The 15887-nt window shown below is 53.2% G+C and overlaps 9 protein-coding genes across 9 annotated transcripts; 5 read left to right on the forward strand and 4 right to left on the reverse strand.

Annotated features, from left to right (window-relative positions):
* Window positions 1-249: 249 nt before the first annotated feature.
* KL911_002089 (uncharacterized protein) lies at window positions 250-1935 on the forward strand (the record flags this gene model as incomplete). Its single annotated transcript, XM_043197119.1, has 1 exon — window positions 250-1935. One exon carries the CDS (start codon window positions 250-252, stop codon window positions 1933-1935), a length of 1686 nt encoding a protein of 561 aa, XP_043055094.1.
* An 87-nt stretch (window positions 1936-2022) lies between these two features.
* Window positions 2023-3258, reverse strand: KL911_002090 (uncharacterized protein; the record flags this gene model as incomplete). The annotated part of the gene is made up of 1 exon (XM_043197121.1): window positions 2023-3258. The coding sequence occupies one exon, from the start codon at window positions 3256-3258 to the stop codon at window positions 2023-2025; it is 1236 nt and encodes a 411-aa protein (XP_043055095.1).
* Window positions 3259-3395: 137 nt separating this feature from the next.
* On the reverse strand, window positions 3396-6545 carry KL911_002091 (uncharacterized protein; the record flags this gene model as incomplete). The annotated part of the gene is made up of 1 exon (XM_043197122.1): window positions 3396-6545. The coding sequence occupies one exon, from the start codon at window positions 6543-6545 to the stop codon at window positions 3396-3398; it is 3150 nt and encodes a 1049-aa protein (XP_043055096.1).
* A 140-nt stretch (window positions 6546-6685) lies between these two features.
* Window positions 6686-7663, reverse strand: KL911_002092 (uncharacterized protein; the record flags this gene model as incomplete). Its single annotated transcript, XM_043197123.1, has 1 exon — window positions 6686-7663. The coding sequence occupies one exon, from the start codon at window positions 7661-7663 to the stop codon at window positions 6686-6688; it is 978 nt and encodes a 325-aa protein (XP_043055097.1).
* Window positions 7664-7850: 187 nt separating this feature from the next.
* On the forward strand, window positions 7851-9269 carry KL911_002093 (uncharacterized protein; the record flags this gene model as incomplete). The annotated part of the gene is made up of 2 exons (XM_043197124.1): window positions 7851-7886; window positions 8028-9269. The coding sequence occupies 2 exons, from the start codon at window positions 7851-7853 to the stop codon at window positions 9267-9269; spliced, it is 1278 nt and encodes a 425-aa protein (XP_043055098.1).
* A 41-nt stretch (window positions 9270-9310) lies between these two features.
* On the reverse strand, window positions 9311-10177 carry KL911_002094 (uncharacterized protein; the record flags this gene model as incomplete). Its single annotated transcript, XM_043197125.1, has 1 exon — window positions 9311-10177. One exon carries the CDS (start codon window positions 10175-10177, stop codon window positions 9311-9313), a length of 867 nt encoding a protein of 288 aa, XP_043055099.1.
* Window positions 10178-10254: 77 nt separating this feature from the next.
* KL911_002095 (uncharacterized protein) lies at window positions 10255-11346 on the forward strand (the record flags this gene model as incomplete). The annotated part of the gene is made up of 1 exon (XM_043197126.1): window positions 10255-11346. One exon carries the CDS (start codon window positions 10255-10257, stop codon window positions 11344-11346), a length of 1092 nt encoding a protein of 363 aa, XP_043055100.1.
* Window positions 11347-11492: 146 nt separating this feature from the next.
* KL911_002096 (uncharacterized protein) lies at window positions 11493-14717 on the forward strand (the record flags this gene model as incomplete). The annotated part of the gene is made up of 1 exon (XM_043197127.1): window positions 11493-14717. The coding sequence occupies one exon, from the start codon at window positions 11493-11495 to the stop codon at window positions 14715-14717; it is 3225 nt and encodes a 1074-aa protein (XP_043055101.1).
* A 67-nt stretch (window positions 14718-14784) lies between these two features.
* KL911_002097 (uncharacterized protein) lies at window positions 14785-15873 on the forward strand (the record flags this gene model as incomplete). Its single annotated transcript, XM_043197128.1, has 1 exon — window positions 14785-15873. One exon carries the CDS (start codon window positions 14785-14787, stop codon window positions 15871-15873), a length of 1089 nt encoding a protein of 362 aa, XP_043055102.1.
* Between the last annotated feature and the right edge of the window lie 14 nt (window positions 15874-15887).

A 15887-nucleotide genomic window follows, 5' to 3' on the forward strand; every position in this document is an offset into this window, starting at 1 on the left:
TAACAGCCGCAAGCTGCGGGCCTTGGAGGACTGCCGTGCAGTCCGACCGGTCGTCGAATGGCCTGCATCATCCTACCTACCGGCACACCTGCGCCGGCCCCTCTCGCTGCCTCCTTCTCGGGCCCTGCCCGCCCAACGCCAATTGGACCAATCACGGGTCCGCCTTACCTAATACAAGCCAGTAGTGCACGATCCAGTGAAAAAAATTGTTAGCCAAAAAAGAACAAAATAACCGTTTACTCTTTAGCGATGGAGTCTCTAGCTCGCAAGTCCAAGGCTATTTGCCCATTCATGAAACACCAGTCTGCGTCTGCGCTCAGACAGATGGCGCAGTCGTCGTCTCTGGCCGCCAAGGCCCACAGCTGTCCCGTTGTCGGCCCTGCTCTCGAGGCCAGGCGGTCGTACAGCACTCCTTCCAAGCCGGTCGGCGCGCAGGCCACAGACGCCCTGTCGCCTAAGACGGTCGCTCCCGACGTTGCCAGCCCGGTCTTTCTGCATGGCTCGTCCAACGAGACCAGTTTCGACTACGAGGCGGTGTTCGAGGAGCAGGTCAACGAGAAACGGCGCGACAAGTCGTACCGGTTTTTCAACAACATCAACCGGCTGGCCAGGGAGTTCCCGAAGGCTCATTTGGCCAAGGAGGACGACAAGGTGACTGTCTGGTGCTCGAACGATTATCTGGGCATGGGCAAGAACCAGGAGGTTTTGGAGACTATGAACAGGACCATGCTCAAGTACGGCACCGGGGCCGGCGGAACGCGCAACATTGCGGGCCACAACCGGCATGCGATCGCGCTGGAGGCCGAGCTGGCCGCCCTGCACAAGAAGGAGGGTGCGCTGGTGTTCTCGTCGTGCTTTGTGGCCAACGACGCTGTGCTGTCGCTGCTGGGCCAGAAGATGAAGGATCTTGTGATTTTCTCGGACGAGCTCAACCACGCGTCGATGATTGTGGGCATCCGCAACTCGAGGGCTCGCAAGCACATTTTCCAGCACAACAACCTCGAGCAACTGGAGTCTCTGCTGGCCCAGTACCCGAAGTCGACGCCCAAGCTGATTGCGTTTGAGAGCGTGTACTCGATGTGCGGCTCGGTCGCTCCGATCGAGAAAATCTGCGACCTGGCCGACAAGTACGGTGCTCTGACGTTCCTGGACGAAGTCCACGCCGTGGGCATGTACGGCCCGCACGGCGCGGGTGTTGCCGAGCACCTCGACTTCGAGGCGCATCTGGAGGCAGGCATTGCGTCGCCGGCCTTCACGACCGTCTCGGACCGCGTCGACATGATCACCGGCACGCTGGGCAAGTCGTTTGGCACCGTCGGCGGCTACATCGCTGCGTCTGCCAGGATGGTCGACTGGATCCGCTCTTTCGCTCCGGGCTTCATCTTCACCACCACCCTGCCTCCCGCGCTGATGGCCGGCACCACCGCGTCCATCAGAATCGTGAGAAAGAACCTCGTGGACCGCGTCAACCAGCAGAAGAACGTCAGATACGTCAAGAAGCAGTTCGAGCAGCTGGGCATCCCGGTCATCCCGAACCCGTCCCACATCGTCCCGCTGCTCGTTGGCAACGCGGCGCAGGCCAAACACGCCTCCGACATCCTGCTGGACCAGCACAAGATCTATGTGCAGGCCATCAACTTCCCGACGGTTGCACGCGGCGAGGAGCGGCTCAGAATCACTCCGTCGCCTCACCACTCGAAGGACATCTCCGACGCGCTGATTGAGGCGGTCGACGACGTCTGGACCAGGGTCGGCCTCAAGCGCGTCGCTGACTGGGAGCGCGAGGGCGGACTGTGCGGCGTCGGCTCGCCGGTGCCACGCGCAGACAACTTGTGGACCGACGAGCAGCTGGCCCTGACCAACGCCGACCTCAACAGAAACGTGGTCGACCCGGTCGTCGAGCAGCTCGCCACCTCGTCCGGCGTCGCGCTGTAAGCCGCCTCGCCGTGTGTGTTCTTTGTCTGTCTACGTGTGGTGTATATAAGGAAAAGTATATTCGGCTGCTGTCGTTGAATGTGCAAGCTAGTCCTCGTAGTCCGGCAGCTCCTCGTACGGCGTGTTGAATTGCGCCGGCGGATACGGCGGATTGTACACGGCCTCCATCTCGTCCCAGGACTTCCTCAGGTACCGCTCCATCTCCTGGCATTTTTTCGCGAACGCGAGCTGGTCGAACGTCTTGCCCGAGTCGAACTCTCTCATCAGCTGCTCCTTGTAGTAGCCGATGTGTCTCTGGAGGTTGTTGAGGCGGAATTCGCACCAGTCGCGGTAGAACTCGTTGTACAGCGCGCGCGGCAGCACCGACGGCTTCGTGCTGGTGAGCAGGTTGTTGTCGAGGTGTTCTGGGCCGGCCAGACAGAAGCCGCCCACAGAGGTGATTCTGTTGGAGTTGGTGACGGGCTTTGTGGCGACGTGGCGCAGCACCATGCCCTGGATCAGCGTCGCCCAGCCGACCTTGGGGTCCGGCACCCGCACCATCTGGTTGTCGCCCGTGATGATGCCCGTTTCGCCGCCGATCGCGGAGTCGCCGAAGTCCAGCATGATGACGAGCGCAAACGCAGACGAGTCGTAGTGCAGCCCGAGCGTCGACGGCACGTCGTTGCCGCCCGCCTTGGTCTGCGCCTCGTACACTTTCAGCTGCTCTTCTCTGGAAGCCGCGAACTGTGCCGCGTCCTCTGGCTTCAGGCTCGCCAGCGACACGTTGAGGTGGCCGTACTCGGCGTTGAACACGTGCTCGACCTTGGTCTTGGTGAATCCTTCGAGGATTTTGCCCAGCTCCGGCGACGTGAACAGCGCGTTGGAAAATGGCGCTTTTTTCGAGCAGTGTCCGCCGATGTGGAAGTCCAGTCTGTTCGCGCCCTTGGACAGGTTCGGGACCCTGGCGTAGTCGCGCAGAACGTCTGGCTGCAACGCCTCCCACAGCAGCATGTCCACGGCCTCCTGGGAGATCAGCGGGAACGGGAACGCGGCCGCAAAGTCGGTGACGGGCTTGACTCTGGTTTTCTTGATGTTCAGGTCGCTGAGGGTGAACTGCTGCGTGGTCTTGTAGTACTCTGGCCTGAAAATAAGGTGTTTGGCCGGGTCGAACCTGAGGTTTGGGTCGAAAGTCGGCTTGGCCTCCAGTTTCTCGCGCAACGCAGCAACCTCGAGGTCGAGCGTCTCCTGCGGCACGTCGTAGTCGTGGTTGCCGGAGATGTAGTTCACGGCGTGGCCAAGCTCTTTCTGGGGCGTGGGATACGGGGACTCAATAGTGACGGTCATGGGAACTTATCGGAGCGCAAGGACGAAGCTCGCATATTTATAGTGCCTCGAAAACGCGATAGAGATAAGAAAATCGCCAATTCCCTATTTGGCAAACGAGATTAAAAATGCAGCAGCTCGCCTTTTATTTTTTTATTTTAATCTGTGCAGCGGCCGTCGGCAATCTTGTTCAGCTGCTCAAACAGCCACGCGCTGGAAAACGTCGCCAGACCGATCGCCTTGCTGTGGAGCGCCATGTTACGGTCGTCGGTCACAAGAATGTGGTAGCGGAAGACGCTTGCCTCGTGCCGGTCCAGTAGCCGCGCGCCGCGGTTGATTGCTGCGCCCTCGCCCTGTAGAACGCTCTTGCTGCTGTCGTCGCTCAGCTTGACGGCCTTGATGATTATGTCGTCTGTGTGGTTGCGCCAGTTCTGGTTCTGCTCGAACTCGAGCGTCTCGTTCAGCGACGAGGCCACCGTGCCGTCTGCCCTGATCGGCGTGATCTGCTGGTCTGCAAACAGCTGCCGCACAATGATCACCGCGCGGGTGGCCGAGTCTGCCACGGAGTTGTCTGCGGACCGTCTGAGCGACCGCAGCTCCTGGAAAACCGTCAGCGGAATCGCCAGACGGAACAGCCCCGACCGCACGCACTTGTACACCTTGCCGCAGTGCTTGAGCCACGTGTTGGTGTCCAGCGAGATCATCGTCACCTCCGTGTCCATTTTCTCGCCCAAATTGCCCGCCACGGCCACCGCCGCCGGCGCGTACGGAGCCGTGTTTCTGTCCGAAACGTCCTCGCCCGAGGAGTCCTCGTACTCCTCGTCTAGCTCGTCCATTCCCATAAAAGAGCTGTACTCTGAGGCAGACCCCGAATTAGAGCCCAGATCCTGTTTGTAAATATACTCCGACATGAACCCAGGCGAGTTGTAGTCCCAGCTCGGCAGCGACGACGCCGGCAGCTCCACGAGTTCCCCGCCCGGTTGCACGCAGATCTTGCCGTTCGGCGGCTCCACCAGGCTCTTGAGCCGTGGGTCCTGGCAGAAATAGCCCACGCTCGTGTTGCTCTGCTCGTACCGCGACACGTCAGGGTTCACCCTGTACTTGAAAACAGAGCCGGCAAGGACGAGGCCAAATTCGGGGAAGTTGGACGCGATGAACGACGCCAGAGAGTACACGCGCAAAAACCGGTGCACGTCCTGCTGCGCGTCGTACCTGATGCCGGCCGTCGGAATGTCGAAGATGTCGCCAACAACGCCGGTCTCGTCGACCGACTGGTAGTCGCCCTTGAGAGCGACCTGGTCGAACCACACAGACCCCCAGCACTTCCACGCCTCCCAGAGCGTTTCGTTTTCTGAAAAATAGTCCAAAATGTTCTGCAGACGGCCGTGCTGGAAATCTGCCGCGTGGTCAGGCATTTCTTTCCGTATGGCGCCCGACGTGGCAACCAGAAAAGCCACGTCGTTCAGGTACGGAACGAGCCGCATCCACGGGATGTAGCGAGCCACAAAGTACGTGAACAGCGGCCGCGAGGCCGGATATTTGCGGGTGGCCTTGCCAACGGCGACGATGAAGTACAGCCACACGATCACGTGCGGCGTGGACGAGGGGAGCGGGCCCATGACGTACTTCTTCAGCATCTTCATGCTGAGCTCGATCACGCCCTTGTTGACAAAATCCAGCAGCGTGAACCAGGACGACTCGTCCTGCTCGTCGGCAGTGGAGTTGTAGATGGCCTCGGAGTCGAGCGTCTTGGCAAGGTCCTCTGTCTGGTCCGTCTTGGACTTTCTGCGCTTGTCTTTCTTGTCCCTGCGCTGCTTGAGAGCCTCTGGAAGCCCAAACAGCTTGGCAAACGGGTTGCGGCAGTCGCCAAACCCGATCAGGTGGTTTATGTTGCATGATGCAAAGTTGGCTCCTTTCTGGAACCAGAAATTAAGCTTCTCGGTCGATAGAGCCGACCGCAGGTCGCCTCTGAGCTGGAAGTAGTCAATGCTAGAGCTGCCGAGGCCGAAATGCGAAGAGTAGTGCGAAACGAGGTTGGTCATCTCCAGGTTTGTGCTGTAGTTGGGCATCAGCAGGATCTTGTGGATTTTCACGAAATCGATCATCGCCATCTCGATGGACGTCAGGATGCTGCGCTGCGCACACACGTTGTCCACAATCAGCCGCAGATACTGCAAGGACGGCACAAACGGGTCGCGGCACGTGACGCTCTTGCCGATATCCACAAGAGCTTCCAGGTTGTCGTTTTCAACGGTGCACATGTGGTAGTATATCTTGCCGTGGCCGAACTGCGTGCGCATCGCCAGCTGGTACCAGTACACGGACGAGATCTTCCAGTCCATGTAGCGCGCCGGATACAGGGCGATGGCCATCCGCGACAAGTCGCCGAGCTTCTCGGCCCACCATCCTTCGACGCCCAGCTGCGAGTCTGTGAGACAGCTGATGATGTTGAAGGCGTACGCGATGAAGCACCCGCACACCTCGTGGTCGACAAAAATCGCCGCCACGTTCTTGAGCACCTCGAGAAACGACACCACGCCGTACACCCACATTCGGCGCAAAATCCGATAGTTGGTCACCAGCGGCTTGCCGGCCCGCGCAGACGTGGGCGACAGCGCATACAGCAGGAAGTCGTAGTAGTGGTCGAGCAACTGGACGATGTTCTTGTACACGTGCCACAGCTGCGGCGTGATTTCGGTGCTGGCGTCGTTCTCGATCAAGCGTTCGTTCACCTCGGCACAGCCCTGCTGGGTCTCCACCTCGAGCCGCAGGATCGCCTTGTACGTTTCCTGGAGGTTCGCGGCTAGCGTGTGCTCCTCCTCCGTGATGGCCCGCTGCGGCTGCAGCTGCAACGCCACGGGGGGCTGCGACAGCACTGTGTCCGTGCTAGGTCTGCGGTCCTGCAGGGCCTTCTCGGGCAACGATTCGGGCGAGTTCGAGTGGGCGTTGCTCCCCTTTGTGGCCGGAACCTCGTTCAGCTCGCTGGAGTTCTCGATGCTCACGTCCGGCTCGATCGGCTTGTCAATCGCCTTGCCTTTGGGAGACCCAGGCACGTCAATAGTCACGACGGTGGGGGGCGGGGTCTTCGAGCCCTTGGTGCGCGACTGGGGCTTTGTCGTGGCCGTGGAGTACGCCCCGCGCTTCGTGGATATGCCCTGGTTGAGGTAGCTCTGGGAATTATGGCGTTTCTGCTGCACTGACGGCTTCGTGGCCGTCATGCTGGCGGGCCGGGTCCGTCCCAGCTGCGGGCTGTACTGGAGCGCGTGTCTGAGCCCAGGATGTTCGGTAGCATCTTTCTGTGGAGTCATGAGGGAGCCACGCGACAGATAACCGGCACTTTCAGGGCACAAAATTAAGTTGCTGATATATTGTCCGGTGGTGAAACAAAATATAACGCAAATTACCTAATCGATAGCCTTACTTTATTTTATTGATTTTATTTATTCTTCTATTTTCCTAGCACAGACTCGAACAGCGAAACTGTCTGCTCGGTGATTGGCTCGCTCGCGTCGAAGTCGAGCGTAAACACGGAGATCGTGCCCTCGCAGTTGCCATTGTTGATGACGGTGTACTCGTCTGGCAGCTCGCAGTCGCCGGCGGCGCAGTTCTGCACCGCGAGCGTGGTCAGCGTTTTCTGCTCCATGTTCTCTGCCGTGCTGTTGTACGCCACTTTGTACGCAAGGCTCTTCGATCCGGTGAACCGCGTGTGTCTGAACGTGAGCTCTCTGCACGAGGCGTCGATGTCGGAGCCCGCGGGAGGGAAGTTGACGTTCAGCCCGTACGCCTCCGGCAGCAGACGGCCGCTGTCGTCCTGGCTCTTTGCCAGCGTCTCGACGACCTCGAGGGCGTACTTGGAGTAGATGTTAGGGGCGTGCTCCGGGTCGTCGTCCAGGTTGTCCTTGAAGAACGAGTTGTTGGAGTTTGCTCCGGAGAACGCAATGGCGGGATATCCGCGCTCTGTGGCGTAGTAGGCGGAGCCGATGGTTCCCGAAATAACGTAGTCTCTCTCGCCAAGGTTGGTGCCCTCGTTCGGACCACCCAGAACGATGTCAATGGTCATGTTGTCGAAGAACTTTGGAATCACATAGTCCAGTCCGAGGGCCACGCACGCGGCCGGCGACCCGTCGAAATACCACACATTCGGGTCGTCCTCCTCATGGCCCCACGCTGGCGACCCGGCTGGCGGGTAGTTGAAGAGTGCGGCGGAAGTGAGGGTCGAGTTTGGTGGGAGGATGAATCTGCCTCCGTTTCCGGAGTACTGTCTAGCAGGTGCGACCATGACGACGTTGTGGCCAGCTGCCTTGAGGTCTCTGTAGAAGGCCCTAATGTTGGTGGCAGCCCAGCCGTCGTCGTTGGTGAGAAGAATGTTTTTAGCGGAAGCTGCAACCATGGAGGTCGCAAGAACGAGAAGAGAAGTGAATTGCATTGGTAACTGTGCTGGAACAGTGCATGGGGAATTTGTCGGTTATAAACCATTCGTTGCAACGTAATTAGGGGGGCATGGGGGGCAAAAACGGAGCGGCAGGTGCTTGCGGCACTGCGGCGCCGCTGTTCTACCAGGATGGAATGTAGATTAATTAACGTCGTTCTGGGCAACCGCACCTCATTTGTTCATGATTTCGACGCATCGGGAAGTAATGCAACACATGGTCTCATAGAAGAAGCTAATTAAATGCATCTTGCGCTCGGTATAGTTCATCCGCCAACTCATTTCAGACACGCCCGCGGGTTGAATCCCGGCGCTCGGGTCGCCATCGGATCTTGCCAGCGGAATAGAGCGTCTAACGCAGCTGCCGCGCACATGGTGGCCAATTGGCTTCGAGCAAAGCGAAAAAAATGTCTTTCTCCGCGCGGCTACGGCGCACGTGCCTGGGAGCCAGGGCCATCACTTCCCAAACGAGTGCACAGGAAAAAAAAATAATCCGGGTACCAAGGGCTCCACCACGTTTATGCAATTTAGAGTAAACAGCGTGCAGTCTCTCACGTTGGAGGCAATTCACCATCGGCAGGGCCCCAGATCGGCTTATAAATTCTCGAGATCCCGCAATTGTCCCGTGTCACAAATGCAATTCACTTCTCTTCTCGTTCTTGCGACCTCCATGGTTGCAGCTTCCGCTAAAAACATTCTTCTCACCAACGACGACGGCTGGGCTGCCACCAACATTAGGGCCTTCTACAGAGACCTCAAGGCAGCTGGCCACAACGTCGTCATGGTCGCACCTGCTGTGCAGATGTCTGGCAACGGTGGAAAGTTCCAGCTTGCGGCCTCCAACACGCTCGAGACAGACGCTGAATTCGGATACCCACCAGCGGGCTCTCCTTCGTGGGGCCACGAGGAGAACGACCTGAACATGTGGTACTACAACGGCACGCCTGCTGCTTGCGTGGCGGTGGCCTTGGACTACATTCTGCCCACCTATTTCAACAACATGACCGTCGACGTCGTCCTTGGCGGTCCGAACGAGGGAGACAATCTCGGAGAAAGAGATTTCGTTCTTTCCGGAACGATTGGGGCCGTCTACTACGCCACAGAAAGAGGCTATCCCGCCATTGCGCTCTCTGCAGCAAATTCCAACAACTCGTTCTTCAAAGACAACCTGGACGACGACCCCAACCACGCCCCTAACATCTACTCCAGGAAGTCTGTTGAGCTGGTCAACGCTCTATTTGAGAAGCAGGGTGACAACCAGAGATTGCTTCCGCTTTCCACGGGGTTGAACGTCAATTTCCCAGCTGCCGGTTCCGACCTTGGGTCTGACTGTATGGACCCAGTGTTCTACCACTCGAGACTAACGGGCCAGGGCTTCTACGCCTATGGTGCAGCAGTCAACGAGACGACCAATACCGTTGATTACGGCTCTGCTTATCTCAACGCGCTTGGCGTGTGCTCTGCCGGCGATTGCTCGCTGCCTGCTGAGTTTGATATCGTCAGCAACTGTGCTTCTTCCATCTCTGTGTTCTCGCTGGACCCAGACTCTAAGAAAGACGTGACAGACGGTGTCATCGCCAAGTTCGACTCTATCCTGAGCTGAAGCTAAATAAGATACTCAATAGAAAGACTAAAGTAGACGTGTCACTGGTTCATGGCTCTGGTGAGGTACTCGCCAAAAAGCACACCGATTCTGTCGACCCCCACGTTTCTCATTCTGTTCAGCCCCACGTAGGCTCTTCTGAACCGTTGCAGCTGCGCGATCGACACTTCGCGCGTCGGCATCTCCACCACACACTCTCCACCTTCGACGTTCACCCGCACAACTCCCCCGATCCCGTTCATCTCCTGGTACTGGACCACTTCTTGGACCACGCGCGCGGTCACCCGGTCTAGCTCCTGGAGAAAGTTGATTTCTATCGCTGGCTTCGTCACCGTGGACTGGTTCGGCCGAGGACCCCTTTTAAGGACAATTGCAGCCCATATGTCATCGAACGGCAGCTCTGGGTCGTCAAACCCCACAGGGATCAGCGGAGAGTCCCATTTGTTTTGTCCGTCTGGCTCCTCGTACCGTAGCACAAGTTCTTTCATCACCTTCTCATCCCATTTTTCTGCTGCTTCTCTGTTTCTGTTCCACTCGAGACACTTTTCCAATGGCGTGATTACCTGGATCACACAGTGCGGCGTGCTCAACGCTTTGCTTTCGCAGTGTAATTGGTATCTAAAGCCTTTGATGTAAGCCATTGAGTCCAAAATAACGATCGTAGACTTCGAGATGTCTCTTTTCACAGCAGAGATCTGGGCCGAACGCGCAGCCTTCTCTTTGGTGGAGTCGGAGTATGCGTTTTGTTGAATTCCCAGGCTCTGGTCGTTGTGCAGAACCACCTTGAGGTTCGCCCCGGGCTCTCCTTTTCCCATACCAGCAATCTTTTCCTCCAGCTGGTTTTTCAGCCTGACTGCCCACGTAGTCTTGCCGCTCGATGGGTAGCCTGCAAACACAATCAAAGGCATGATTATTTTTTATTTTATTTTTTTATTTTTTATTTATCTGATTTTTTTGTAATTTTTTGGTACACTTTGTGCATTCCATGTCCGCCATTTCGAAGGCGGTGAGAGACGTGCAGAAGTTCTACGAGCAGTTCTCGGGCAGGAAGATTCAGAACGTGCCTGGTTTCAAGCCTCGAGTGCGATTTCCGGATTATAATGTTCCTCTGACCGACTTTCAGGGCCACCAGGTAACGGCGCTCAAAAGAATGAGGAAACTGGCCCCAGAAATAGATCTCGTGATTGAACTGCGAGATTCACGTGCTCCAATCACAACAACCAACTTTCTCCTCGACCGAATATTCAAGGGAAAGCAAAAGATCGTTCTTTACACGAAAGCTGAGAAATCCCTAATTAATCAGAAGATCATCAAGAAATGGAACGTAAGAAACGAGAGTTGGAGTTTCTTTGACAAGAAGAGGTACGACCACACAGCCAAAGTTGCCAAAATGATATTCGAGAAGTACAATCTGATGCACCCTCCGCCGCCGCTGGGCATGAAAGTCATAGTTGCAGGCATGCCAAACGTGGGAAAGTCGACATTGGTGAACAAACTGCGCCGCAAACTCGCCATTGACCAAGGGAAGAAGAAGGACGTTGCCAAAGTGGAGCGTGGGGGAGGGACCACGCGCGTTACGTCTGAGATGATCAAAATTTCAGAAGACCCGTTGATCTACATCTACGACACTCCGGGCGTGCTGATGCCCACAGTGGCAAACTCCAAGGCCATGCTGACACATGCACTTTTGCGGACTGTTGATAATACGACCGTCGACCCGATCATTGCGGCAGATTATCTCCTGTACATATGGAATCTGCTGAGTCCCGACGGCCATTTCTACCGGTCGTTCACAAAAGCTCCCACAAACGATATCCAGTATCTTCTTGAATGTGTGGCGCGAAAGAAGATGTACACCAAGAACAAGGTCAGCAAGACGCGTCCGAGTGCGTCGCCCAATGGCTACGACCTCAAAGCAGCAGCACTGGCCCTTCAAGAGGGGCTCACGATCGAGCAGACGAATCGGCTGGCTTTCGATCTCGATATGATGCGGGACCTGAGCAAAAAAGAGATTAGGGAGATAATAGAAGCGGAAAGAATAAGAGTTGGGGAGATGGAGATGGAATATCTAGACTAAGGTACATTTATTTTTTTGGCATCCGTGCACCAGATCTCTCCAACGAATGAGAAATTTGCCCTTGTAAATAACAACAAATAAAGTCTATTTCAAATAAATCCTGCTCTTCACGTTGATCGTACTTCAAGAAGGTAGTGTCTGTGAAAATGGAGACGATTCTGGATTTCAGTAAGGAATTGGACATCAAGCTGCTTGATTCCGTAGTGGACGCGTTCTACAACGGATCGGGTGAGACACAGAAAGAGGCACAAGAAGTTCTCACCAAATTTCAGAACCATCCAGACGCATGGACTCGCGCAGATCAGATTCTTCAGTACTCGTCTAATCCCCAGGCCAAGTATATCGCGTTATCGATACTGGATAATCTGATCAAGACCAAATGGAAAGCCCTTCCTGAGGAGCAACGACTGGGGATCCGTAACTTCATTGCCAGCATGATCATTGTAATGTGCGACGATGATGCGCAGTTTGTTTCCCAGAAAGCTCTTATTCAGAAGAGTGATTTGACGCTGGTCCAGATCATCAAACAAGACTGGCCTGCCAACTGGCCCAACTTCATTCCGGAGATCGTGCAGTCGAGTCGTGCTGGGTTCAACGTGTGTGAGAACAACATGGTGATCCTCAAGCTGCTGTCGGAGGAGATTTTCGACTTTTCTGCTGAGCAAATGACCCAGGCAAAAGCCAAGTCTCTCAAAACGAGAATGTGCGACGAGTTTTCAGAAATCTTCAAACTGTGCTTCGAAGTTCTCGACAAAGCTTCTAAACCTTCGCTCATAGTAGCCACGCTGAAGTCACTGCTCAGATACATTCCATGGATTCCACTCGGATACATTTTCGAAACCGATCTGCTCAATTTGCTCTCTACCAAGTTCTTGCCCGTCGAAGAGTTCAGATCCATCACTCTAAAATGCTTGACCGAAGTCTCTCAGCTCATTGCTCACCAGTACGACGATAAATTCGTGACTATGTTTGCTCTGACGACGGAAAATTTGCTAAAGATCATTCCTATTGACATAGACCTCAAAAATACATACAAGTACGCAAATTCCGCCGATCAGGAATTTTTGCAAGATTTGGCGATGTATCTTGTCACATTTCTTTCGAATCACTTGGAACCACTGGAACAGAATACCAACCTTAGGGAATTGTTGCTCGCCGCCCATCAATACCTAGTTGGACTCTCGCGGATCGAGGAAAGGGAATTGTTCAAGACATGTCTTGACTACTGGTCCAAGCTTGTTTCTGGCCTCTACCAAGAGATCCAAACACTCCCGTTACAAGACGCATCGCCTTTGATGCAACTACAATATAATACTAGAGGTGGTGCTTTGAACCCAGAGATACTCAGAAATTACAATCTCAGAAAGAATATCTATAGTGACATTCTATCGAAGTTGAGAGTCGTTATGATTGAAAACATGGTCAGACCTGAAGAAGTTTTGGTTGTGGAAAATGATGAGGGAGAAATCGTGAGAGAATTCGTCAAGGAAAGTGACACCATTCAACTCTACAAGTCGATGAGAGAGGTCTTGGTGTACTTGACACATCTGGATATAAATGATACCGAGGCGATCATGTCTGCCAAACTCGCAAGTCAGATCGACGGTTCAGAATGGTCGTGGCATAATATCAACACCTTGTGTTGGGCTATTGGATCTATCTCTGGATCGATGGATGAAGAGCGCGAAAAGAGATTCTTGGTCACCGTTATCAAGGACTTGCTTTCGCTTACCGAAATGAAGAGGGGCAAAGACAACAAGGCTGTTGTTGCTTCTAACATCATGTATATTGTTGGTCAGTACCCAAGGTTCTTGAAAGCCCATTGGAAGTTCTTGAAGACTGTTGTCAACAAACTCTTTGAGTTTATGCATGAAACTCACGAGGGTGTTCAGGATATGGCTTGTGATACGTTTATCAAAATCACCCAAAAGTGTAAGAGACATTTTGTCGTTCAACAGCAAGGTGAGACGGGACCATTCATCGACGAGATCATCCGTAACATCCAGGAGACCACATCTGATCTTCAGCCTCAGCAAGTGCATACGTTCTACGAAGCTTGTGCTACCATAATATCCGCTCAGAACAACACACAAATCAGAAATAAGCTGCTTTCCGACCTTATGCATCTGCCAAATGTCGCCTGGAGAGCTGTTGTCCAACAAGCTGGTGATGACCCACAGCTTCTTTCAAATTCAGATATCGTCAAAATTATCGCTAACGTCATCAAAACAAACGTTGCAGTTTGTACACCATTGGGCCCTGGCTTCTATACTCAACTGGGTCTTATCTATGTTGACATGTTGTCTCTTTACAATGCCGTCAGTGGATTGATTTCTGACGCCGTTGCGAATGACGGTTTGATTGCCACCAAGACGCCAAAAGTGAGAGGTTGGAGAACGATCAAAAAGGAAATTCTGATTTTGATCGAAACATATATCTCCAAAGCTGACAATCCCGAGGAGATTGTTCGTGATTTAGTTCCAAACCTGCTCTCGGCGGTTCTGCAAGATTATAAGACTAATGTTCCCGACGCTAGAGACGCAGAGGTTTTGAACTGTTTGTCCACGCTTGTCGAAAAGGTTGGAGAGCTCATTCCTGACGAGATTGTTCTTATTCTTGCCAACGTTTTCGAAGTCACGCTGAATATGATCAACAAGGACTTCACCGAGTATCCTGAACACAGAGTTGAGTTCTACAAGCTGCTGCGTGAGATTGATCTCAAAGGTTTCAATGCCTTGGTTCAATTCCCACCTGAGTCCTTCCAAGCCTTTATTGACGCGATATTGTGGGCCTTCAAGCACAACAACAGGGATGTGGAGAACACGGGTCTGACTCTCTGTGTCGAGCTCTTGAAGAATATAGAAGATTTGGGATCGAACGCTTTTGCTACAGGATTTTACAAAAATTTCTATTTCCCTATTCTCAGCGATATATTCTACGTGCTAACGGACTCTGATCACAAGGCAGGCTTTAGGCTGCAGTCCCAGCTGTTGGCTAAGCTCCTCGAATTGGTGTTGGAAAACAAGATCACAGAGCCAATTTATCAGAAGGATGCCGCTCCAGAGGGCACCCCCAACTCTCTCTACCTCAAGGAGTACATCGCCAACATGCTGATAAGTGTGTTCCCTCAGTTAAACCAGGAGCAGGTCAACAACTTCTTGCAGGCTCTTTTCTCTTCATACAACCAACAAAACAAGTTCCGAGGAACACTTAGAGATTTCCTGGTGCAAATCAAGGAATTTGGTGGAGACCCAACCGATTACTTGTTTGCTGACGACAGGGAGCAAGAGCTGTTGGAGAAAAACAGGCAGGAGAAGGAGAAAGCCCGTCTTGTCGGCGGATTGCTGAAACCTTCCGAGATGGACGAGTGAGATGACGTAATCACTTTGGCATAGAACTCTACATTAATATAAAAATAGTGAATATTGTACTAAGTTCATGCAAAATGGGTTGGATATAGCTATTCAATTGATTGATCTTCTTGGAAAACACAGCGGCAAAAAGCGTTTACAGGTTTCTGGTGAAGACATTTATCCTGAACTAGTAGGCGGGCGCCCAATTGCGACTTTTAAGGACGAGAAAACAGGAATCTTGGAAATTCTTGTTTCTAAGAAAACATTAATCAATATATTCAAAGACTGCAAGCAAGTTCTTGATGCAGGAGAGAACTGTGATGACTGGAAACTATATTATGCATCAATTGGAGTTTTAATCATGACGCCAGAGGACCGCCGCGCCGTTTTACTCAACGAAACCGTCCTAAACAAGATCATATTAAATGACCCTTGCGCAGCTGACTATCATTACAACTGCCTAGGGGCGCTTTTGAGCTGCGACCTTGCAAAGACCAACAAGTCAGCCAGCCTATGGTTTTATTTCAGAAAGGTGTCAGTTGCGAAACTCGAGGCCCTTGATTCCTCAACTCTGAACGAAATGGTGGACTTGATTCTCCTTTCTGTTGCCTCTCATCCGCGTAATTACTACGCGTGCTCATTCCTGCGTTTTCTTTTGGGAGTCTGTCGATGCAAAGGCCTTTTGGGTATATTGTATGAAAGGATATGGGACTATTGTAAATCACATCTTCACGATTTTTCGATGTGGTTGGCTTTGCTAGAAATTCTGATTGGGAAGAGCGATTATTATCTTGGGGAGCTCAAAAGATTAGGCGGTGAATTGAGAGGTGCACCGCAATACTTCGAAGAACCAGAGCTGACACGACTATATGAAGAAATCAGGCTCTGGAGTGAGCAGATCGGCACTCCGAGCTACTCTTTATACTACACGAAGCTACAACTTGGACTCCACTTGGGCTTGGATGTATGCTCGCAATATAAGCAGGAGTTTGAGGAATTTGAACAGGAACGAGATTACTTGATTGATGTCAGCTCGAGACAGCTTATATGCAAGAAAAAGCCTGTTCCGCTGGACAACGATGCGCTTTTGAAGCAAAAATTCGAAGGAATGCTCATTAGAAAACAACTGTACATAAGATATGGGCCCCTCGCAACTCGAGAAAATCGTATATAATCCATCAAAGCGGT

The sequence above is a fragment of the Ogataea haglerorum genome (assembly GCF_019207285.1).
Source record: "Ogataea haglerorum isolate 81-453-3 chromosome Unknown 81-453-3_NODE_5_length_632335_cov_97.011461, whole genome shotgun sequence".
Taxonomy (NCBI): domain Eukaryota; kingdom Fungi; phylum Ascomycota; class Pichiomycetes; order Pichiales; family Pichiaceae; genus Ogataea; species Ogataea haglerorum.